The 26497-nt window shown below is 36.0% G+C and overlaps 1 protein-coding gene across 7 annotated transcripts in view; it reads right to left on the bottom strand.

Annotated features, from left to right (window-relative positions):
* ATP2C1 (ATPase secretory pathway Ca2+ transporting 1) overlaps window positions 1–26497 on the bottom strand; it is a 68282-nt gene that overhangs the window by 17569 nt on the left and 24216 nt on the right. For 6 of the 7 annotated variants that reach the window (XM_053937447.1, XM_053937466.1, XM_053937482.1 and 3 more), the window contains 15 exons: window positions 16825–16935; window positions 15799–15915; window positions 14202–14291; window positions 11470–11505; window positions 10537–10598; window positions 10076–10184; window positions 8162–8317; window positions 7535–7603; window positions 6741–6816; window positions 6176–6242; window positions 4999–5123; window positions 3689–3786; window positions 2118–2213; window positions 1923–2012; window positions 1090–1194 (listed from right to left, as the gene is read on the bottom strand). In XM_053937447.1, the coding sequence (XP_053793422.1) occupies window positions 1090–1194; window positions 1923–2012; window positions 2118–2213; window positions 3689–3786; window positions 4999–5123; window positions 6176–6242; window positions 6741–6816; window positions 7535–7603; window positions 8162–8317; window positions 10076–10184; window positions 10537–10598; window positions 11470–11505; window positions 14202–14291; window positions 15799–15915; window positions 16825–16935 (1407 nt within the window). The remainder of the gene's footprint in view (window positions 1–1089; window positions 1195–1922; window positions 2013–2117; window positions 2214–3688; window positions 3787–4998; window positions 5124–6175; window positions 6243–6740; window positions 6817–7534; window positions 7604–8161; window positions 8318–10075; window positions 10185–10536; window positions 10599–11469; window positions 11506–14201; window positions 14292–15798; window positions 15916–16824; window positions 16936–26497) is intronic. The other variant, XM_053937455.1, reaches the window with a different exon arrangement.

The raw sequence follows: 26497 nt of genomic DNA, 5'->3' as shown, positions 1-26497 counted from the left end.
TTCTTTCCAGCTGAACTAAAAAGCTCTTTTTAAATATACCTATTTTCTTCCTAGGAAGTTATTTATATGCACAGCAGTCAAGTTACCTCAATCTTTGATGACAGGCTTAAGAGAGTTCCAAGTTTCTAAATCTACTGTATTTTCTTAGTCTTCAAATAATTTATGTTCTCTTTCAATCTGTTATCAATTTTCCAACATTCTTTTAAAATTGCTGATTCCAAAACACAGGCACAGTAAGTCATTTTATGGATAAAATCTTATATCAATTTCTGCTCTTTACAAAGACATGGATAATCAACAATATAACCCATATAGCTAAAAGGAGTCAAATACTTTCTTTCCAAAGCAGATTTTACAGTGATACTGGAACACTGTCAGCAAGCCTGTTTTGATCTGAAGTACTGGAAGATTTTTTTCATAAATCCAATATAAGGTCTGCTGTTGCACATATTGTCTAGAAGGCTCCAGTTATCAGACTGGCAGTGATTATGTCAATACTTGTAATGAAAACATTTATATGGATCTAAATGAAACATGAATGCACATATGTATGTGAAAGTATGGGAAGACAGAAAAAGAGATTAAATAATGGGTTTTACTGATAATCCATGCCACTGTTGACATCAATAAAATTTGTCAACACTGGGGACGTGATGTCTGCATCAAACCAGAAACCCTGTGTTTTCAAACAAATGAAATTTTACTATCAAACATCAATGCATATTCTTGCTTTTAACTCATTATGTAACTATGCAGCACTGGAACAGCAGAATATTGGCAGGATTGCTTTGGATGTTTGAGAAGGAAGAAGAAGAAAGGAGAAATGGCTAAGTATACATTCAAGGTCTCAGTTTTCAAAACACTTAAAATAATTTCCCAGGATGTCTTTTATGGAAATTATTTCTTGTGATTCCTTTTCTCTACTTCAGAGCTTGAAACTAAAGCTGTGTCTATTATCAAGCTATATTTCTAGGACTGTGCACTGCTGCCAACCTTCCAAAACTTCTGAAGTGAAAAATGAAGATATTAAACAAGGTAGATAATCATCCTACAGAGCCAGTGCTCATGGCAATAGTGATTGAAGTTTACCTGCTGTGTTCTGTGAATACATTTAACAGCCATCCATTTTTGTTCTGAGCTGAAGGGATATTCAGCCTTCCTTATGTAGTCTTCCTGGACTCCATCTAAACCCATCTGTATAAAACAGAAGTACCACCACAATCTCAGAGCCTTTTCTTTTTAAATAAGTATGAAATTTGATTACTTGTTGAAAGACCTTAGTTAGCAAACATCACTTAATTAAAGAACAATTTCATCTCCAAAGTTGCCTTTTGAGCACACTGTTACAATTTAGATAGACTTCTTGACAGACTAACACTGAAAACACATAGAAACTTGTATGTTTCTATGTGAAACATAGAGTATGAGCCTTGCTACATTTCTCAGTAGCTGTAATGGGCGTGTCATAGTATTATACAAGAAAACAACAACTCCCCTCCCTCCCCAAAAGAAAAAAACCCAAACACTTCAGGCACAGTGGCCACAATTCAAAAGCCCTGCACTTAAGAGGCACTATAAATTCTGCAGTCACCAATACATCAGTTGTCAACTTCCCTCTGCTACTGATGTTAAACTGGGAAAGAGACAGTACAGTCAATATTCAACAGGTGAATCAGTTTGTGGCAGGTAAAAAGACAGTACTAAGTGCAAAAAGATGAAAATAGAGATTTTACTTCACTCGTAATTTTTTTTTTCTGATCCTTCAGAACGCCCAAGATTTACAAGAAAAACATAGGAGATGAGCAGTTCAAATACAAATCTAGGAGATCCAAAAGAGAAGAAAATGAGAAAAACAAAGCCACAACTTATTTCTACACATTTCCCACCTGCCATGAATCCAAAAAGCACCATCAAGTACACACCTTCATAGCAAGTGCAATTAAAGCCCCTTCTGTTGGCTTCCCCATCAATGTGTTGTTTCTAATCAAGGCATCATTGCACACACAACCAGCCTAAAAGAGAAGGAAAGAGGAGAAAATAGAACACAAAGTAAATGCTATACAAAGCTCTCATGTTACTTCATCAGTTAAAACTCACCTTTCTTTCCAAGATCTTACCTCCACAATTTTGCTAATGGATGGGTTGTTATAACCATGAATAACTTCACCATCAAGCATCACTTCTCCAAACCTGTTATAACCTACTCCAGTAACCTGCAAGACAAGCAGCCAGAGGCAGCATGCAATGTAGTGTTCACCAGGTTAACTGCTCTCAGCTCTTTATTATAAACTACAGAAGAATTTCAAAAGGCCATTCATAATGCTGCTTTTGCTCAGTGTGCATGAATTCTTCTTACTTAGCTTCTAATGCAGCAACATTCTGAGTTCAATAAAATATATTAGAGACTAATTTCTTTAAACAGTATCGATTTTATTCCTCAGCATAAATGAATGTAGTCTATGTTGTTTCCTTACAGTATTAGGCATACTTTATTTTTTTTTTCTTTCCTTTGCTTTCTAACTTTTTTCTCCTATTTTTCTTTACCTTGATTAATAATGCATACCCCCTGCAGGGGAATGCAATTACAGAGCAGAGTCCTACTGCCATTGAGTTGTTAAAAAAAAAAAAAAAGAAACAGTTGAATAGCCTCTCAGTTATCCCTCAGAAAGGTGTTAAAACCAGTAAAATTGTATTTTTAGTGCATAAAAACCAGGCATCCACTAGGATCCTAAAAAACTCTTCATATCTACACAGCATTAACAGCTAATATATTTCAACCATTAAGTTCTCTTTCCCTTAGGAAAAAGGAGCGGATTTGACCCAGATGCAACTGTGCTAGTAACAGTATTTATATAGACTTCTAGCAATAAAAAAAAAAAAATAAAAGAAAATAAAACTATCAGAATATATAAGAAAATATAGGCAAATAACAGGAAACAATGTGAAAAAATGCCAGTATTTTTGCTTGCAGAATAAAATGACAAGACTGTCTATTAACTGTATTGTGGAAACAAAACCTTGCTCAAGGAGTTTGAGCATTTAAGAACTTGATTAAAACATTCCAATAAACCCACATGCAGTTCCACACCTCACTGCTTTTCCATTCCTGCTGCTTTTGCTTCTCTTTTGCGGATTTACATCATCGGTCTTTCCAGCAACTCCCTAATCTCAACAATCATTGTTTCATGTCCTGCTCCTACCTGCAAGTCCACCCATAATAAAAAAGCAAGAATGACACTGCATATTCAGTATGAATAATTCACACAATAAACTGTCTTTTAGACAAAAAGTTGTGTATCTCCACCTTAAATGTTTGGAACATGTAAATTTTAGGAGGGTTTTTTTGTATCTGAAACAGCAAAATAATCTCAACTTTCTGTACTGAAGAAAAACACAATCTTTCGACTTGTCTGTGTATCTTAGCATCTGTCTCTTATTGTGTGTGACCTACAGTCACCAAAAGTTTTAAGAACTTAACATATATTAAAAAACGCTTCTGTAACCAGAGAAGGCTTGGATAGCACAGCTCAAAGGCTGCATACTAAATGATCTGTGGGACAGGAGTTTAATGCAATAAATTTATGCTTTCTTAACTGACGCTTTACCTGTAGTATAGTCCAGCATGTTTCAGCTGATACACACAACAAAACAAAAAGGCAAGTTCAAGTCTAAGTATCACACCACATACCTCAGCATGCTGCCCATCAGAAGTAAAAATATGGGTAACAGTCATTTCATTCTTTGTCAGAGTTCCAGTTTTATCTGAACAAATGACATTGCAACAACCTGAAATAACAAATTAACATTTATAAGAAAATTCTTGTTTAGACCAATCTGAGTAACTAACAAAGACAAAAGTACGCAAGCTGAGTAAATTTCTAGAAATACTGCAGGTATCTGTGAATAAAAACAAGTGAGACAGAAAATTTTCAACTACTAACGAATAATTGCACAAGGTTCTTTGAGAGTTTGTCCAATAAATAAAGAAAACCCTCCAAACTAATTTAAATCCCAAATTCACAATTTATACAAAATGCCTCCATTCACTACCTCTCCTTCATTTTATTCTGCTGTAGCTCAAACTACATTACTGAAATCTCAATTGTGATTCCTGGTGAGGAGAAAAACCAAAAGCCTGTTTTATAGAAGTCATTCCTCTTTATTAAAAAGTACAACAGGTATTTAACACTAGACACAATATTTGTGTTACACAAGTGTCACACTAGTAAGTCACAAGTCACTTACTAAAAAACCTGCAAATTTTAATAAGCTTGAAGAGATAACAAAGATGTGAGATTTGCATATGCCTCTTTAACTCTGGAATGGAGATTCTGAGAGACTGCAGCATCTTGACATTTCTGGATGTGACAGCAGGAGCTGTACAAGCAACAAAAAAACCTTGCAACACTGATGAAACTCTAGAGGCACTGGAAAAAAAATTCCCAATTTTCAAATTGCAAAAAGGAATTCAGATGCAGCAGAATTATTTAACTTAGTATTTTTATTTCTTTTCCATGTTCTGTGCTTTACATGTTTTATGCTCAACCTGCATACAGAACTTCCTTAAACGTTCAAGTTTTTAAATGATTTTACATTCCAATTAGAGCAGCATAACATCCTGAAGGTGCATTATGATTACAAAGTTTTTTCTAATATTCAAATATGGGTTTTTCAACTTTCAGTATCACTCCTAAATTTACACCAGAAAGTTTTAATTTAAAAAACATTTTACAAGTCTTACATAACAAGAACATCTTGCAGCAAATCAGTTTAGTGCATTGCTAGCATGGCATGCTATTAACTGGCAGATTTTTTATTTCTTCAAAAAAAGTAGTTAGAAGGCTCACAGAAACATCTCCCTGAATTGCTCCAGTGTAACACACATTCAATTCAGGAATATTTTAAAGATGCCAACACACTGCTAGCAAACTAATGTTTTCATCAATATTTCCTAACATTTACATCAAAAACACTATCTCTAAGTTAGTCTAGTCATACCTAAAGTTTCAACAATAGGCAGCTTTTTTACAATAGCTCGTTTCTTCACCATTCTCATCACACCAAGGGCCAGTGTCACTGTTACCACAATTGGGAGTCCCTCAGGGATTGCAGCGACAGCCAAACTGTAATGAAAGTAAATACACAGATCTGTTTTCAAATGTCACAAAGCAAAACACAATAATGATGAGTTTAAAATTCAGAACATTGTTTCTGTAGCTGACTGGTCACTGAGATTAAAACAGAAAGGAAGGAGCTGCCATGTGATTCTAGTTGTAAAGCATTCATTAAAAGAAACCCGCTGAAGACAGCGACAAATGAAATAAATTAGATAATTTCTACTTATTATTTATGCAAAAGTATGAAGAAATGTAGGGGAGAGGGAGAAATCAATTGTACATCTGTTTTGCCTACACAAAACACTAATTAGGGCTGCGCAAAGCAGCCCAGATTGTGAAGAATAAGTGCAGTCAGCACTAAACAGAACTGAGAAATGCCACCACTGATCCACAATTGCTACTGCCAGATCATGATGCAGCAGCAAATTAAGTGAGGGAATGGTCTTGAAGGTCATTTAAAACCAAATAAATAAAAATCTTGATGACAGAGGAAATGCTGAAAGATGCAGTTCCTGGGTTTCTTTTCTCCCCTCCACAAATGCGTAATTCTTCAGAGTCTGATCCTGTCACTTAAAGAAATCCTTCTGCCTTATGCACAGCCCATGTAATCAGCAACCCAACAACTTTTCTAGGAGTATGGAGTTAGACCATCAAAATTCAGTGCTGTTCTCAGCAAACACACTGGGATTAAGTTTGCATAATATAGCAGAAGTTGAGATATTGAACTACATGACAAAGCTTGCAATAACTTTGTCATATGCCTTGTAAAATTACAGCTATATTATTTACTCAGCAACAAAAGTTCCAACTGTACAACTCTATTGCCTGTTTGCAGATGTTCTACAAGACACTCAGAAATCATCATAGGAATGTAAAGTGTAAGAGACTGACAGGAACACTGCATCATTAAAAATATTTATGAATTTGCTTTTCTATTTTCATTTTGAATTACATGAAGTTAAGAGCAGTGTATGCAAGCATATTTATAAAATAGATCACTAGCTTTCAAACACTTGCTGTAATGCATTATCTACATTATTTCAAAACATAAATCTTACCTCACACCAATTGTGAACATATCAAGGATATGCTTTCCTTGCAACCAGCCAACTAACATAATAACTCCTATAAAGAAAACAGTCAAGGGGATAAATGTAAAACCAGCATGTACTGTGGCCTCATGGGCGCAAGAAAAAAATCAAATAACCAGAACAAAGCTTACCACTGCACTACCTATAAAAAAATTATTATTTATTTCACTTCCATAATTCAATTAGTATGGCAAAGATGAAGAAAGTATCAGCCAGTCAAGTTGCCCAATCATATCTTTGAGGTACTCACTTATGCACACCTTGAATCAGAATCCAAGACACATTGCAATTTAAAAGGAAATATTTGGAGTACAAAAAGTCAGTAAAGTACATTTGCAGAAAGAAGCAAGTAAACACTCTTATAATTAGAGTTATGTCACACTATAATTTTCAGATGACAAGTGACAAACTCAAAGTGACCAATGAAATCAGGAGCCGAAAGATTTTTAGAGATTTTGTCTTCCATTTCCCAGGCCTCAACACTAGTTTCCATTAGATAATTTTTGCAATTATTTTACATAAATTATCTTACCTATTATACCAAAGGAATACAAGGAAAGCTGTTTTCCCAAGAGATCCATGCTCTTCTGCAGAGGTGTCTTTGGAGCCTTGATGAATGGCAAACAAGCAGCAGTTAACAAATGAACTGCACCACATTTTACTTCACAGATACAAAATTCAAGACAGTCAGTGAATAAGATGCAGTTAAACCCTCTGTTTCCATACATTTACTTTAGGAAACCAGACTGTTCTTTCACAGAATTCAGTGACATTCAAAAATACTTCAATGAAATCAAATATTTATTAGAAATATTGTTCTAGGGCTTTGTGATATCTGCAAGAAATCAAATATAATGATCTTCTAAAAATTTCATTAAAAAAAAAACAAAACATCATGCCAATTACAAGCTACCCACTTCCTCCAAGACCAAATAAGCTCTTGGTAGCAAGAATAAAACTGATTTTCAAGATACAGGCATTACAGCCCTGAAAGGCCAGTTATATCTCAGAAGGAATGTTTTTAATCATCTACAGAAAATTAAATTTTAGCAAAACAGCAAAACAAAAAATCTATGTAAATATTTAGACAGGGGCAGAGTATTATTTTCACAGTTAGTATCTTTAGGTCAGCTACGGATATTTTGTTGCACTGCATTCAATTACTACTTTCATGTCCAAGAGCTAAAAGATTTGCTTCACTAGAGGAAAGGGAAATACTGAAAGCAATGTATGTTCAACTAAGTTCCTATGGAATAAATTCAAAGTTTTAATGAATTAAATACACACTTTCAAACTATGTCTTTGCTTCTAAATATCTTCTCTTACCTCTTCTGCTTGCATCATTTTGAAAACCTCCCCAAATTCAGAGTTTTCTCCTGTTCCAATAACTATACCCTAAAAAAACCCAAAAAACAACATAAAGATAAAGCCAAATCAAATCTGAAGTTTTAATGTTAGTTGTTGTTATTGGCAGATTTGACTCCAATCATGGGCAAACGCCATTTAGCCCAATAAAAAATTTAACTTGGTTTATAGAATTAGTTCTTGTCACAAGAAGGGAATTTTTCCTAAAAAACCTTTTGTCTCAGTGAAACAAATTGCTTTTCTGTGCACTGCTGAAGTACTTACTAACTACCAGTAGCAAAACTCAAACTGGTAACACCTAACACCAGCCAGAACCATATTTTCTGTTACACATTTTCAAACATGTGAGTGTAGCTCTAGAAGTAAAACACCATAACCTAGACAGAGCAGTTTCACATCATCTGCTCCCTATGAATTTGAGCTCTGATGGCCATAGTTTTCTTACTAAACTAGTGTATGAAAAAGCAGCAGTGAGAAAAGCTCTGCAAAGTATCACATTAATCACTAGGAGGTAAACTTAAAAAATAAGAACTGCCTTCAAATAGTTAAAACATGGAACATATTCTTCTCTCTCAATAATGATTTTACCTTTGCTTTTCCACATCTGACCAATGTCCCCATGAAAGCAATATTGCTTCTAGAAGTAAGGTCTCCATTGGTTGCTGCTGGCTGAGGAGCAGTAGATTTAGAGCAAGGAGCTGTCTCACCTGTGAGACTGGATTCATCAATAGAAAGGTCCACAGCCTTTGAAAACAAAATAGATAAAAAAACTATGACAATATTTTGTAAGTATTTGGAAGTGTAAAGGTAAGTTTCACAATTTTGACCATTAAAATATAACCAATTTATTAATATGATAAGGAGACATGTCAATATTTTAAGGATCAACAGAGCAACAAGCACTCCTACAAAGCTCTCACCAGAGTCAAAGATGGAAGACAAAATGCCACTTTGCTACTGTTCAAATTTATCCACTAGCTCTGAAATTTTTATCACCATTACCAAAATGAATTGTGTTTCAAGTCTACACTCTTATAGGTATGTTAGTTTTTGATTCAATATGCTGGCTTTAGAGATGATGATGAAAAAACTTGATGGACCACTCATTAACATACAGAAAACCTAGGCCAGAAAAGATGTGCAAATTCATTTTAAAAATCAAGATTTTTAAAAATGAAGACCCAAAAAATGAGACCAGTGTGGAAAAGTTTTCACTTGTACAAATGCCTTCCCAAAGCAAATAGTGCCCAATTATCGCTTCTACTGTTTTCTAGAACAGCATCAATGAGAATATGCAGAACAAATCTAGTTCTTTCTCTGAAAATATGATCTCCATATAATTTCTTTGTAAAACCCACCATCCTGTAGCAATGCCCAGTAGACACCATAGGAAAATAAGATCACATGCTCTTATTTTCAAATGATGTGCAAGAGTAGTTTACAATGGAAAAAATTCTCATCTAGTGAAGGGCTGCAAATAGCTGAGAAACTTCCAATTCCATTTCTGCTTTGCTTTGCAAGATGCCTGAGCGTGCTGCTACTATAGCATGGTATCAGATATGAGCAGGAAAGTAGGTGCTGCTGCAACAGCAGTTTCATAACAATGCAGGGACTGCACAATTGCCAAGGGAAAGCAGAGTGCCTGCAGTCATAAAAAATAAACCCACTCAAGTACCAACTACACCACAGAAGCTAACAACACGATCCAAACAAATTTGTCAAGAAACTAATTATTTTAGAATTTGTCTATGAAATGAACACTGATTAATTAACTATCAACTGTGGATAACCTGAACATACAGATTTTTATATCCTGACACTAACAGGATAGATAGCCCAGATACTGAGCAAACTGAGGATGCCAAATCTGATAGAAAAATGACATTATACAACTAAAACCACCAAAATAAGACATGTGAATATATCTATATTCCACTTCATTTTTAAAGAATGTTCAAGTACTGCTATAGCACCATTTTTCAACTCAAGTACTTCCGGCAGTGCTAATACCACAAATGAAGTATTTAGTAAACTAGAAGATATAACCACACACACTGATGAAGAAGTGTCAGAGAGAAAAGATTGCACCAGCACAATTTCACAAGGTTTTCTGATATTCCACTATTGGAGAACAGTGGAACTATGCCTTAAAATTTAATGCAAATAAAGACTGAAAACCACCTTCAACCGGATGCCAAAATATCTTAGCATTCAGACTGAAAACAATGTTTTTACAACATATTTAACATTAAGGGGGAAAAATAGGATTTTTCAATTTTATGAATAATGTATTCTTGAAAATGCTTTCTCCTGTCCTACAGTAAGAAACTACCACTGGTTAAGAATGTATGTGACATTTGGAAAGCAATTATTTCAAATTTTCTATGAAGAAAGTGGTGAACTCAAGAACACTGTACTTCAGTACTCAGTGGCTATCTTCGCTTCCCCTCTGTCCCACAGAAAGTAAAGTTACTAAATATTAAATCCAAGTTAGGAATATACCTCAAATAATCGTAGATCAGCTGGGACTCTGTCTCCCACTGACAGGCAGACTGTATCACCTGGCACTAAATCTCTTGCAAGTGTGTGTTCCACCCGACCTTCTCGCACACTGTAGGCACAAAGAGCAGTGAGAGTGACTTCTCTGGCATTTTGGCTGAGAAAAGCATTCACACCATTGCACATTGCAATGCTACACATTTCAGCAAAATATTTCTAACTTGCTGCTTGTTTCTGAGAGTTTACACATCAGTAACATCACTGGAAGGGTTCAGAGACACAACCATACAGTGTAGTTCTTTAGGCTCATAAATCAATCTTTAAAATGAGCAAAGGCAAGTGCTCTAAGTCAGCATAAAAACTTGATACAAAGGAACTAAGTTCAGTAAAATCTTTCCCATTTACTCATTTCAGATTAAACTTCTTATGATTTACTTTAGGACTCAAAGGACAAAATTACATACCAATGGCATTCTGGAGGCACTAGTTTACTAAGCTCTTCAAGAGATTTTTCTGATCTGTACTCCTGCAGAGACATTTTTTAAAAAATAAATACTATTGTAGTTTTAAACAGGGAAAACTTGCACAACATAAAACACAGCTACTGAAATTTATTTCATTAATAAAGTTGTATTAAGTAATATTCCAAATAGATAAGAGATGACTTTCAACAGTTCTACATTAGATAGGTTAAAAAGCAAATATGTTCCAAACACTGAAAAATTTACAGATTTGCCTACATGCATTTCTTCTGAAAAAACAGCAGAGGTCCTTTGCATTTTCCTTCAGTATTTTCAGGTCTTTATAATACTTACTAGAATTCTTCTGAACTCAGGGATCAGACACATTATTGAATGCTACAGTTTAATAAATGAGTACCAAAAATACTGTGTTCATGTTCTTAGCTCCCCAGAGAACCAAGCTAACACAGCTCATCTTTAACTCGATAAACAGGTTACAAAATTAAGATAAAAAGCACAAACACACAAAGCAATTCTGCTTTAGGCACACCCTGGCTAAAGCTGTGCATTTACAGAAAGAAAACTTTTTTATGACTTGGGAAACAATCTTTGTTTCCATTTCTGCACAAAATTAAAGCAAGAGCTACATTTTCACAATCTTTTCTATGAAGTTAGATGTTTACGTACTTCTACGCTGTTTATTACAAGGACTCCCTTACAAGTACTCTTATTGCTGAGTATAATGCTGATACGGGTGCATAAATGTCAACATGGTAAAAGCAGGACAAATCACGCACTTTAGAAAAGGCAAAGACTTGGATGAAAGCACATTACTCAACCATTCACAGCGCAATGCACGAAGACAACTGCTTCAGTCTTTGTAATAAAGGAATTTCCATAAAAGCAATGATCTTACTTGGACGACACCTGTCTTACCTGAACAAAGGCAACTGTAACAACAATGACTATTGCCTGCAAGAGAACAGAAGTGGGTAGGATAAAAGCATTCCAAATGACCATGAAAATAAGCAATCATATTTGATTTTGATCAGTCATAGTTGTTACTACATATTAACAAGATGATTTGGAAACAAACTAATTTTCTCATGCTCAAAATCACTCTGTATCTCTCAGGTCTGTCATAAAAGCAATGTCATTATCTATTTGCACCTGCTTCAGTCATGTCCAAGAATGCAACAACCTGATTTTACTACAAATAAGATTAATAACTAGATAGCAAACTTGAAAAATTGCCTCTGCTTCGTGTTTCTAAACAGTGAATAAGAGACAGCAATGAAAAGAGATCCATGACACAAATAGAAAAACTGACTGGTGTTTTCTGTGACAAGAACAAAAGTGCATTAACTACTACAGGGCGTCACTGATGTGGTTTCATTCAAATTCCAAGAATTTGAACAGAAACACCAGATAAAAGGCAGAAAGCTGAAGAACCAGTCTGGAGCCATAAAACATCCTAGCAAGAACAAGAGGAGGATGAGCCTCAGAAACTCTGCCCAAGGCACCCACAGAGTGAAACTGAACACCGAGCACAACCCAAACAGACAGGATGTCAGAGATCCCAAACAAAAAAGCTAAAAAGTGTTGTTCACTAGGAAAAATCCAAGATAAGTACTAAGGCCTCAAGAGCAGCCTTCATAGTCCCCTCTATCACATACAATTCTGGTTGCAACACTTCAACATAAACATTACAGGGCTTCTAAGCATGTGATGTGAAAGTGAACAAATGAAATAAATCTATTCCAGGAAACAACAAAGATCAGAGTTGGCTGTAAAGCAAGTCTCATCTTCTCCTTCAATACACTCTCATATTGCTACATTAGCTGAATTTGTTACTCAAGCTGAATTGTTACACTGATTTTTTTCCAGAACCATAACACATCAACCATTAATTAAGCCTTTCAAGTACACATAGCAACTATTAAAAATAACCAAGATATTACTATTTTGCAAGTGAAAAACTCTCTTGAACGCTTCAGTAAATCCACCTTACTTGTGATAGTAACATTAGCCTCACCAACTCAATATGAGGAAATAACTATATATATTTCATCTTTCCATGGAATACTTCCACCACAGCTGCATGGTTTTTGGAGGCTGTATTATACTCCACAGACCACTACCTGAAAAAGCTTTGCATTCCCAGCCTCACATCAGTCTCTCAGCTTGTGTCTGTGGGTAATGGCTTGCATTAAGAAGCCAAATGATTTATTAACAATTTTAATGATTTTATTTTTCTTTTAATCTTCATCAGTTCCCAGTCCAGATCAAGGAGTTTTACATTTGTACCAGCAGAGCTAAAAGGATGGCAGAAGCAGCACAAGACAGCAATGCTATCAAGAGTAATAGATGTCATTGATCTTTAGTATCAAATGAGTTTTGTTGCCAAGGCTCTGAACACAATGCATAGTCATAGAAAAATTGCACCATCATCTGAAAATGAAATAAATATTGACTTGGCGATAAAGTGGGCATTATTGAGAATAACAAGACAAAATGGTACAAGTTAGACAGAAGTTAGACAAAACACACAGCTGATAACTTTAACTCAATCACACTTTTTCTCCATATTTTAAGATATTTCTACCAATGTTCACAAGGCTATTAAAAGATTCCTTCCCAGGCTGTAACAAAGAATGCAGAAATTACTGCTCTCTTACACTAACTGCATTGGTCTTTTCTCATTGCCTTGCTCAAGAGAGTTAAGAAATAGAATTAAAAGCACTAACCAAGGGGAAAAAAAACATTAAATAAGTCATCTTTCAGCCACAATAATTAAATATATTTCATAATACAACAATTTACGTACATCCAACTTAGGAAGACAACAAACTATTCCAGACTAACACTACACTCAAATTCAAAATTGCAAGTTTTATCTTTAAGAGGACACACAGGTTATCTTTCAAAGGCAATTATTCTTTATAAAAAAACAGAGAGGTTAGGAGCAAACCTCCAGTTACTCTATGTACAAAAGTAAAGTCAACACGGGAAATGCAGAGGTAAGACAAAACAGGAAAAAAACCCAGCTAGAATGTGCCTCTAGTCATACAGAAATCATGATTTTCAGTCACCACCTATGACCCCGAAAAGGTCAAAGGGATTACAGTTTTCTTCTCTGTGCCAATTGCACTGACAGTTATGAGTACTATATTTGGCTCACTAGTTCAGCACCCTATTTAACTGCAACTTTCTACAAAAATTTATTATTTCAGCTTCTTTCTTCTGTCATTTCTAGACAGTTCAGATTTTACTTCATGTTTTAAAAGATTACATCTTTCAAGTAAATTCACAGAAGGTTTTTGTTGGCTTCAATTTGAAATTAAATCATAATTTTAGATTAAAATTACACAGAATATACAAAAATTTTCTTCTCAAACAAATGCCTAAAGACAGGCATTTTACCAATAGAAAATATGCAAGAAGCAGCTAAAAATTATTCATGGATGTATTTCTGCTCTCAATCAAAGAAAAGGAAAAAACCAAAATCCAGTCATGAACTAAATGGATTTAATGATAACACACAAATCCAACTCAGTAACTGTATTCAAGTGATCCCACCCCACACTGGCATTTTCGTGATGCTGAACACACATGTGGTCACACATTCCCCAAGTACTCCCAAACAAGACAAAATTTTAGTTGCTTACCACAGTAATACTGACAGCATCATCAAACTGATGCATTACAACACTGATGACTGCAGATGCCAGGAGAAGCATAATAAGGGGGTTTTTAAACTGAAATGAAACAGAAGAGTAATTCAGCCACATTGACAGAAAGGCTATTTTACCTACTCCCTCAGAGCACACCAGATCTATTTTTGAAACATATTATTCTATTATTAAAATATTTATAACCTAGCAGCGCAAAGAAAAGCTAACTCTACAGTTCAGATGCTTACTTGGGGCGCTTTCTTTTAAATATCAAAGACCTTGAATAGACTGTATTAAATATGTAACAGGAAGAAAATGTTTCTTACATTTCTTGATTCGCATTTTCTGCAAAAAGAATAATCTCCTATAACTGTTTATACTGTATTTAAACATACAAAAAGAAGTCTGAAACACATTCAAAATGTCTTTGAGGTAAAAGACTGATCCTGTTCCAGCAACTGATCACTATTAAGGTAGCAATATATTTCTTAACTTTCAATTCATTATTTCTTCTTTTACAAGGTAAAAGTTTTCCTTTTATCATATGATTTCCACAGTTTTTTAAGGCTAAAACAATAAAGGATCTTGCTTCTATGACAGCTGGTTGCTAATGTGCTGATTTTTTTGAGAAACACTACAAAAAATGAACATTCCTATAATTCAGTTGAAGAACATTCCAAAAGAAGATCTGATAAGCACATTCAAAGCAAGTATGCCTTAGAAGTGTTCCGCTGCATCTGAGTAATTGACCCTACACACTTGAAAATATAGCACTCATGCCAGTGTACAGCCAGGATGGGATGTGTTCCCACCACTACCATCATCAAAGCACTGAAAGCCTTTTTAATCTCTCCCAAGGAACACACAGTCAACCACAGAGCGCAACGTCAGGCTTGCACTGTTGCACAGCCAAGGTGCAGCAAACAATGCCCAAAATATTTAACATTACAAATTCATTGGAAGAATCATCTGTGTAAATATCTTGTATAGCTGGGGGGCAGGATGGGTAGGGAGGAGAAAGTAGTGACACTTTCACATCAGATATGTATATATGCATTTGAGATATATCACACTCATAAGAAACAAATTCACACTTGACTCTTGCCAGTTCTGCTCAACACCAGAATCAAGGCTGGTCCCACCTCCACCCTCAGATCAAGGGCAGCAGTTTTGCTTTCTGAAATTTCCTATCAAGTTATTCATATTTCACATTCCATTTAAATATTTACCAATGGTCATATGCATTGTTCTCTGATCTTAGTACAACTCAGGACCAAGTTTGACTACAGGGACGTATATTCTGCTTTTCTAGCCCTCAAGCTAGTTATGAATGGCACCTTTTGAATAGCTATGAACATACATTTAAGAACAGATCACAATCAAAACACTGTGATGTTTATAGATACATGCCTAAGTAAAAGCTTTCTCAATAGATAAACTAGATATAAATTTTACAAGCTGTAGTTTCCCACTCAACTAGATTTTTCCCACTTTTACCAAAATATGTTCACGTATACAAAAGCTAAACAAAACAAAATAAAGACCAAAACTATTGAAAAGTTTTAGAAGCAAAAAGGACAAAAATCTTCACCTGGGATATATATTTTTTCCACAATGGTTCATCTTCACTAATATCAAATTCATTCCATCCATGGAATGCCCGTCTATGACAAACCTCACAGTTTTTTAAGCCATTCTGAAGATTAGCCTATTAAAATATGCAAAGAATGAAACAGTAATTACACTGAGAAGCTGGGGTAAATTCACACAAATACAAATACACAGCCTTCAATTATATGGATTTGGGCAACATCAGAAAGACAAGCTTGGTACTACTGTTTGTATGACAATAAAAGCTAACTATTATTTTAAAACTCTGGCAGTATTTAAGGAATTCAATCAAAAATTCACAGAAGAACTATGGAAGCAGATGTTGCTTCACATCTGTAAATGACTGCTAATCTTCCTTGCAAAAAACCCTACAACAAATCAAACTGTGGGCATCTTTCAGACTCTTGAGAGTTACATCAGAAGTTCAATGACTCAGCCAAATGACTGTGATAGCTTCAAAATCTTGAGTTGTCAGTGACCAACATTTATCATGGTGTACTCCTCAAGCAGTCAAGCATACAGAAAACGAGAAAAGACCATCTATCATGAAAATTAACCCAGATTGAATGGTTCATAAATCTGTCAATGGGTAGCTTTCTCAGTCCTGTTTCTCCAATTAAGATGGTGGTTACCAAAATAAGTATATTAAAGATTCCTTAGAGAAATGGAAGCAATAAAAAAAGAAAAACCCACGACAATTTTATAGTAAGACTGACTCTAGGATTTTTATTAACAAATTGCAATTTTCAAAGCAGACAAATCCAAACATTTTCAAGATTAATCTCACTCCCTCTGCAAAATCCCGATTTTTTTGGTTTAATATTAAGAGATTAGAGAATTTCTAGTAACAATTTAAAAATCAACTTGCTTTTAGAAGCAGGTAATAGCTAACATCAAACTGCATGATAATGCATCAACTTTCAATTACAAGATCTGTCTTAAGAAATATCAAACTTATTGTTTGTTAACATCAATACATTCTTTTGATATGAAAAAAATTACTTACTTGCAGAATACTTGCTACTTCATCAACTGGCAATTCACTTGCTTTTTTTGAAGACAGTACAGGAATCATTGTCTCATTGTCACCATCAGGGATTTTTTGAAGACGTGCAACCTAGACACAAAACCAAAGTCAGAAGGGGACTGCTAATGTTTTATTTTAAACAACACATGCCAGAGCAATTATGTATTTATGCCATTCAAAGGCAGTTTTTTATAAACATTGCACTTAAATACTCCACAATTCAACTTACTTTCATGCAGTTACCACCTGCAATAATAAAACATTAGATATGCAAGTGAGAACACTAATTTCTGTAACATGTTCAGTGATGGCAGAGATCCTAACAGCAAAATAACTTGATAATCATTTAGCTCATAATCATCGATATTAGGTCAGAAAGTTGCTCCAGATAAATTTCACTCCCTGCTCCTACTTTCTAGTCATTAATGAAGGTGCTCTAAGCAGGTCTATTTACATTTTCTTGTACAAAGAAAGGAGAAACACCAGTAAGAAAACCTCAAGAGTACAGATGCAAGTGAAGCCATAAAACTTGACTACAGTACAAAAGCTTCAAATCAATACTATAAAAAGTAATGTTTTCTGTAATTTTAGGAAGCTAAAATTCTGTGAACTACAGAAGAGCAAAATAGCAACATTGATTGCATAGGTCAGCACTGCTTTGATATTTAATGAAACTTCAGAGTTTCTGACTTTTGTTTACATGAGAAGCTGGAGTGATACTCTTTTTCCTGCTGTCTCACTGCACCCACAATTAATACTTCATGCTGCACATACATCCCCCCACCATTAACTGGAAGAGACCTAACATGCAAACATGCAGACCACAGAAATGGCTTTCACATTATACTTGCACAGAATTTCAAATGGCAGGTTTATGCTTTAGGAAATAATTACTGTATTGTATATAACTCCTCTATGTGTGCTGAGACTTAAAATACGAGTACCTAAAGATGACAACACATTAAGAGATTCCAGCACTTTATGTCCCAGAAAAGGTATGGCGATCTTCATTTTCTGTATTGCACGCTGTTTGTTGGCCATGTACTCTACTACTACTCTATTGTAGCTCATTTTCTTTGTAGCTACCGAACAGCAGTTTCAGGCAGAAAAACATTAAGCCTAAGTGCTGCTCCAAAACAAGCCCACAAACATATGACTTTGACCAAGATGATTCCACATTCTCAACAAAAATGCTGAGCAACCATGCTTTCCCAGTAAGGGCAGGCAGAAATGAACTGACAGCCATTAAAATTTTAGCTCTGAGAAAAATCTTTTTCCCTGTAACAACTGACATCACTGCTAAACACAAACAACTCCAAAAAAGGACACGTGACTGGTCATTTCCCTAATATTATCAATTAGGGCTTCAGGAAGTCTAATAACATTTTTTAAAGATCATTTTAAGAATTTAAATATTCTTAAATGGAAATGTTAATGTTCTCTCAGAGACCAGGTTTGTTTTTCAAATAAATCTTCATTAGCACAGAACTGCAGTGTAACAACCAAGCTTATTTTGACAACCTTTTTGTGACAAAGTCAAAAAAGCCAGTCTTATCGAATGTATTTCATTCACATTATCTCCCACTTTTACAAAGAACGCTGTACTGTATTTGGTGGAAAAAATCTACAGAGAAAATCTGATATAGAATCAGAAAGATAAAGGCTCAGAAAGTCTTCTTATAACCAGCTCCTTTTACCAGAGCAGAATTACGCATGGTACAATAATCCTGTATGGATCCTCGTCTAATTTCTAAAAACCCTCTACAATTTTTGCAGATTAAACTACATTCACAGTTCAGAAAAGAACAGCTTCAAATGTCTAACACTGTCACAAATTAAATTTCAATTGCTTAGCCAATGAGAAATCAATCACTGTTCCTCTCACAAAATATAAAGTAGGTTACACCAACAGATTTAGGTCCAAAAAACAGCTGTGCTTGCTATCTGCTGGACCACAATAACTGTATTCAAGCAAATTATTTTGCTTTTACTATGTATCTTTTACTTCCACAAAACTAGAAAAGTTATTTTTTCTATTCTGTTGGCAAGTGCTCTCCACAGTCCTTTGCACTGCTGCCCACCAGAGATCTGGGCCTCCGCACCACCTTTTAAGGTATCCAACAGAAGCTATTCCCAGAACCACAGTGCTCTGTACTAAAGGAGACAACCCACATACAGCAAAATTTCTTTCCATCCTATGCTGCAATTAATTTTCTGTCATTCATTGGTTGATACCTTAAAATAATTCAGTATTTCATTGCAGCCAAGTTTTTTTATGGGTAAAGAAAATACAGGCTAAGAAATTATACTGGCGAATGTCAGGTACTGGATAGGCAGCACACATCACCACTGAAGCTTCTATGTCTACAGCTTTCCATTCCCCACTTGCAGCTAATTCCACCAAGGAACAAAGCAGGATGCTAACTAACAAAAATACACAACTGCCTCAGGAAGGGCTTTTCTTGGACCACTTCCAAGGTACACAGCATCATCTCTAGGCCAAGAAATATGCATCAATCATACGACCATGGAACTGTGACCAAAGGATGTTTAGCAAAATAAATACAAATTTGTCTGGAAGACTTAAACTACTAGAAATTCAGAGTTCCCTTCTGTTTTCTCTGAAGAAAAATATAGTCAACTAATTAACAGCAACATGTTACTGTTTCTTCTTTCTCATAGGCTACAAGAGCCTGCCTAACTGCCTTCTACCATGACCAATATGAAGTACCAACAGCTTACCTTTACCATTGCTTTTCTCAGCTTAGCACCGTAAGTCCATTATCCATCAGTTGGGTTCACTGACATCAGTATATTTTCACAATTATTTTTAAGGGGAACTTTAGATCTTGCTCAGAGAATGCAAATGGAAGGACACACACTCAGCAAGAGCAGTCTAAAAATTCAGAACACTCTCACAGGAAAATCTAGTTTTAGACAAACTGGTAACCAAAACACTTTGGCTAATTAGCCAATATAAAGGTCTCCAAATGTTATATAAAGCTACTCAACTGACCTACAAGTATGAAATACAAACGTAGTAGAGAAACAAATCTATAAAGAACAGCAAAAGTGAAAAAAAACCCCAGATGTTCACAAAACAATGACATTTAAATTTAAGTTGAGGTACTGAAAAAAATTCTGATTCTTTGAGATTCCTTCTGAATCTTCAGGTCCATATGAACAGCTCACTAAATCTGTCTGAATCTGTCCCATCATCCCAGTAAAACTGAACCCCTTTCAAGCCCATTCAAGTACTAGAAAGACCTTTCAACTTGTCTGTAATGATCCACCTGTAAGATTATTACTGTGTGAGCAGTCAGTGACCCACATTCAGGTACATGATTATCATGGATACCGTGTGATCCTTACTGAGTCATGCTGTGTCCAATCAATAGCACAATTAATGAATGTCCATGTAATCAATGTGTAACTAATCAATGGGCATTTCATTTTAAGTATGTGTACAGTATGATGTCTTTCCCACTTGAAATATTACCTGCACCTTGCTCAGGAACTGCAGTTTTATTAATGAGGTAAGGATATTAGAGCACTTTGTCCATGGGACACTTCAAAGCTCTGATTCCAGACTACTATCAGTGATGGATGACTCTGTACTGTAAAACCCCGTAACAGTACTAATGTACAATGAGCAAACAATGTGCCATGCCTTGACCAGAGATCTTTCCAAAGCTGTATCATCTCAGGATTTCCAGCACCAGAAAGGTGATTTTATACCTTGCTATTGCCTTTTCTCAATTATTCACAGTCATCTGCTTTTCATGCCTTTCTTTACTAGGATCCCAAAAGACTAAGGACTTCCTCACCCACCGTAAGAATTAGTTTTCATTTTTAATCTACCTTCCCCACACTAAAAAAACCAGTAGTGTTCAACATAATAAAGGGTATTTCACTGAACACCAGACTGAAACATACAAGTTCCCATTTCCTGAACTTTCTGTATGATCAAGCTGTGTGTGATATACACTGAAAGTTTTAAAAAGCTCAGATATTAAAAAGCATGTTCTTCTCCAAGTCTGTACAATTCAGAGCGCGGATAATAGGTGCACAGGGACAACACAGACACCCATGCATACAGTAAGATACTTAAATACCAAGTGCTTACCTCTTCTGCACTGTCTGGAATCCTGAAAATACACAGACCTAGAGATCACCTAGATGTCAATGGGCACAGAAGTCTGACTCTCCCTGTGGATGCACAAAGACTTTGGACACAGTTCCCACTAGGCAAAGACTCTTGGCTGCAAAAGGTATTTTTAAGGAGAAGACTACCCAGAATGGAAGCAATCCTTTTTTTCTGTCAGTTCCATCAGATATGAAGAATCACTGCAGAATCCTCTCCTGCTGATTTGGACACTGTGGCTAGAGGTTTTGGAAATGCATTTTTAACTGTCTTCTTTAAAGCAGAACTATCTTATCTATCTTAAGCATCACCAAGCTCTCTATTTCAATAGATCATTGCTCAGCATCACAACTGTGATTCCACAGAGTCACTAGCTAACAATGCCCTTAAAAATACCTATCTCACTAGATGTTCATGCCATCTTTCCCTGCCCCTTTTGTTTAGAAGGCAAAGTGCTTCTGGAACCTCAATACAAGTCCCAGCACAGAACTATGGCCAAGTGATGACAAGACACAAAAAGCCAAACACACACACACAAAAAACTGCATTAGGCACACTTAATAGTTACAGTAAATCCTAGACCAACTGTACAGCCAGAAGCAAATCCCTGAAGCAATAGCAGGATTCCAGAAGTGGAGGTAAGGTAGACAGGAACACACAAAGACCCCTCAGACCATTCTGAAACCAGCAATATTCAACATGGTTGTGACTATGACTCAATTTTATCTGTGATACTCCACCAGATTTTAACAGTAATTAAATCTCCAGAGAAATTAACCAGTTATGCTAGCAGAAGAAGCAGGAAGAAGCAGCTGAGTGTGGTAAATAGAGACTTAATAAAATAAATAAAAACCAGTGCAATCAAGTTCACAAATTATAAATGCAGTCAAGCTACAAATTTAAGCAAACTCTTATTTAAGTAAACTCTGATTTTTACTGTCTTATTCTTGGCTTTTGAACTAATTTATCTATATTTTAATTATGTGCATAAAATTGGAAGTAATATTGAGAAAGGCTTTATCTTTACAGACTGCACCGATACAGTTGTTTGTACCTTACATGTGATTAAATCATGAAGACCAACTGTGATAGACTAGCAACTTCTCAAATGAGCCTCAAATTCCTGTATATTTAGATAGTATAAATATTCAAGTACAGTGGCTGACCACAAAGCCATGTAACAGAAGGCTTGTAGGAGATGAGCGAGGGTGAAGCATCCACAAATCTCAGGAAATAACGCAGGGTGTGACAAAGCACAGCTGTTGCAAAGAGGCTGACTTGACCTCTACACAGTGGAACAGGAGGGTGGCCTCTGCTTTGGATAAACACCTCAGTCAGCTGAGTGGATCAACTGGTGGTGTGAATGTTTCTCCCCAATTTCATCAAAAGAATGCTAATGTCTGAGTTTGCATCCCCCCCCTGCTGGTCAGGCTCACGCTGCTTACTGACCACATGCACTGAACCACTGACAAAATTTCAGGAACACCATATGGGGTCTCAACCCACATGATCCTTTTTGGCGATGAGGGATACCCAGCATGACAATGGTGAAAATATTCTAGACAGGAAATAGGAATCACATTGGTATTGTGATTGAACTGTGAATTGAAATGTCTGCATTTTGCTAATAACAAACTGTACTTATAAAATATACTGAAAACATAATATGCATGTGTCCTTCTGCTACAAAATAAAAAACCCACATAACATCAAGTATCTTCAAACACACACATTTGATATCACAGAATCTATTAAGTTGGAAAAGACCTCTGAGATCAGGGCCCAACCTATGACCAAATATCACCATGGTGACTGGACCATGGCACTGAGTGCCACATCCAGTCTTTCCTTAAACACCTCCAGGGATGGTGATTCCACCATCTCCCTGGACAGTCCATTCCAGTGTCTAATCACCCTTTCTGTGAAGAAATTCCTCCTAATGACCAAGCTAAACTTCCCTCAGGCACAACTTGAGGATATGTCCTCTTGTCCTGTCATGAGTTGCCTGAGAGAAGAGACCAACCCACACCTGGCTACACCCTCCTTTTGGGCAGTTCTAGAGGGCAATAAGGTCTCCCCTCCTCCTCCTTTTCTCCAGACTAAACCCCAGCTCCCTCAACTGCTTCCTCACCTGCTGAAGGTCTGATTTGTGCTTCAGACCTTCAACAGTTTTGTTGCCCTAACATTCAATGCTGCACCCTCTTTATGTGGGTTATCTAAAAGAACCTAGTCAGAGAGCATTAAACCCTGACACATACCTCTGTGGGTAATAAGGCTTTTAGAACAAAAAGGGCCAACACTTATTCAACACAAACATCCACGACCAATTTGCAAAAAGAGTATTTTGCTTGTCACTGCAAAGAGCTGTCCCTTCCCACCCCATGAAAGATTGAAGTCTACAAACTAATGAGCCTCTTGTTTTCTACCAGGCACTGTTTGCTCAAAAGAAGAAATACTTTTTGAAGGCTTTGAAGTAACTGTCTACTGTCTTTTTTTGAATGTACTCCTCTGGAAAAGTGTGATGATTTTTCACTTCTGGGGAAACAGCTGCAGCAATCCTGTATTCTAACAGTCAAAAAAATTTGTTCCTATTCAACAGTATTTTAGTTAAAACATTTACCAGGAGCCCCCACATCAAAGGAAGTTCACACAGAAAAGTTCTGACTCTAAAAAAAGCCAGAAGGAAAGAAAAACACTAATTTGCATTAATGAGTTCTCCTTGTAGAGTAATTTTATCCTGGGAGGTCACAGTTTCAGCCCCTTGCTATTGTGTGTCATTTCATAATACTTTATAGAAAAAGGGCAAGACACCACCCACTAACCAAAGAAATATAAACACCCAAATTAGGAGAACAACCTGCTAAGCTGCTCTGCAAGCCTGAAGAAACCCCTGCCTCATATTCCAGTACCACTTCAGCAGTGCTTAGGACTTTCACTATGGCCATGAAACAATCATAATGCAGAACCATACTCTTTGATACACAACTTTGGCATTTCTGATCAAATAAGAAACAGAAATCAAATACTGGCACTGGTCATTTTAAATCTCAACATTTGTCCTACCTTAAAAGTCATAAAATATTTAAGCGACCTTTCCCCAACCCCATCTACTTCAGGCAGTGCAATAAAGACTAAGATGATCCATTTATCATGCAATTTATTAACTCTACAATAGTCTCAAGACCTATTTTCAAGTCCTAAAAGTACTTTCCATGAATACTCTCTGAGAAATGTGTCTCCATAACTGGAATATATTTCACTCTTTCAGGATGTTTCCCCACGTCTTCTTTAATTTAAAAAACAAAGTAGGACATCTAACTCAACTGAGGCTACAAGTAAAAAGTAAAGATGGACAGTTTACTATAATCATAGTATACACTGTGTGGTTATTTTGCAAACCTTGAGAGTGACAACTGCCCCTCTCTAGCTAGAGAAAACATTTCACAAAAATAATCATACCTTAACCTGACTGCAGTGCTGTTGACTGTCAAAGCAATGGCAAAAAAGATCCAGCTAAACCTCCAACACCACTTTATCTTCCTTTAGCTTATTTAATGTAGAATACAGGGGAAACTTAAGAATGCCAAACACATTTTCTACTTCATTTCTACAAAAGATTTACCATCTAGAGCATCTATGCAGACTCTGGAGGATGTACTATAATGGGTTTAAAGTCTCATTGTTGAAAGCCTGGAGATGACCTCAGCTTTACCACTAAGCCATTGACAAACACATCAGACCTATCTATAGTTGGTTGGCCAAAATATTCAGTTTTCAATCTTCCTGTTCAAAAAAATTCCTTGAACACTGGAAAAGTCTGCTTGGACATTTCTTACATTTGTCATTACTTATTAATCAGAAGGAAAAAAAGATAAACAATCCAAAGAGCACACTAAAATGATCAAATCAATGCTAGTGCCTCGATGAAAGCAAAGCTTATCAGTTCAGAAATTCACCAACCAAGGAAGAGAGCCCTGCTGGCCATACCTCATTTGACTCTAAAAAGCTCCTGCTTCAGCTTAAATACTGATTCACAGGACACCCTTTAGAAGTTAAAAGCCAAAAAACCTTGGGTCTAAATATCAGTCATTTATCTTGCCAGAGTCACTAACTTTCTAGAAGAGAACATTTAAGCTTAGAAATAAGATCATATGGCTGCTCTCCAACACTCATAACACTCTGAAGTGCTGAGCTTCTCTGAATCAAGGATAGCACTTGAATGGCAAACACTAAAATGAAGAACTTTATCACCCTGGGATATGCTGCTAATGTATCCATGACATGCAGAATTTAGTTGCCATAAACTGGTACTGAGCAAAAACAGCAATACAAATATTCTCTCAGTATTTGTTTAAAATAATGAAGCTTCAAGACCCCATAGTTGATGATATCTTTGACAGCTATGCACTCTCTTCATAATGCAACAAAATAAATTTCTAGGTAAAAAAATTACTGAACTTACTGTTCACAACAGTTCTCAGGACCCAGCTAGTGTCAGTGTCAATTTAATTGCAAACATAACTCACTGCATAATTACTCTACTTATGATAATAAATTTTCTTATGATTAGTACCACGAAAGCAGCAACACTGTATTCACAATGCTTCTTTTTTTTGGTGAATTATGTATGCAGAAAAAAGTGCTGCAGAAAACTTATGATTTAAAAATACTTTAAAACCCTTTGTAGAAGATTCCGTAGATGGCATCTGTTAACCCATTATCCATTTTGTTCTTTCTAATTGTTTGGAGCAGAATGTTTACAAAACAAATAACTAGAAACAGATGCTTGTCCCTAATTTATACCTTGATTACTGCATTTTATTTTCACTCTCTTCGCTGCATTGTAACTTTATCATTCCTTTTAGCTTCTACAAACCACACTGCAAATGTCAATTTTATCACCCAATGTCAATTAGGTATCATCTGAACTCTTTCACCAGATCAAAAGCATATCTCACAACTAAAAATCTATTTATTAACTTATGTCACTCTTGCAAAATTCCACCGTGGCCTGTGGGTGAATTGATACTGAATGGAAGCCATGATTATGTCAGGAACTGAGTCAAGCTAACAGGTCTCACTCTGTCCCTCACCTTTTTCAGCATTACCTAAACTCTTCATGAACCCATTCAATTTTCCAACTCAACAGAAAGCTGCCCAACAAGGGCAAGGAAGGGCTGGGCTAACCTTCTGCCAAGCCTGCAAGCCAGAAAAACTCAACAACCATGACAGTCAACACAACACTAGCATAGGAACACAGCTCAGAAGCAGGATCTTTTTTCAACTATAAGGAGACCCTTTTATTCAGTCCTACAGAAGAGCACCCCAAGATGCCCAAAATCCCTGCATGTTTGTCACTCTTCACAAAAAAAAAGAAAAAAAAAGTTTGTTTCTCTTTTGTTGAATTTTGTCTGCATTTTCCTTACAGCAATGCTCCTCCTGCCTCAGATTATACCATAGACTCTCTAAATAAAGAATTTACAAAGGGAGCAAAATAGCTAAACATAC

The sequence above is a fragment of the Vidua chalybeata genome, chromosome 1 (assembly GCF_026979565.1).
Source record: "Vidua chalybeata isolate OUT-0048 chromosome 1, bVidCha1 merged haplotype, whole genome shotgun sequence".
Classification (NCBI taxonomy): domain Eukaryota; kingdom Metazoa; phylum Chordata; class Aves; order Passeriformes; family Viduidae; genus Vidua; species Vidua chalybeata.
Note: the sequence above shows the minus strand (reverse complement) of the source record. Positions and strands in the feature narration are given on the sequence as shown.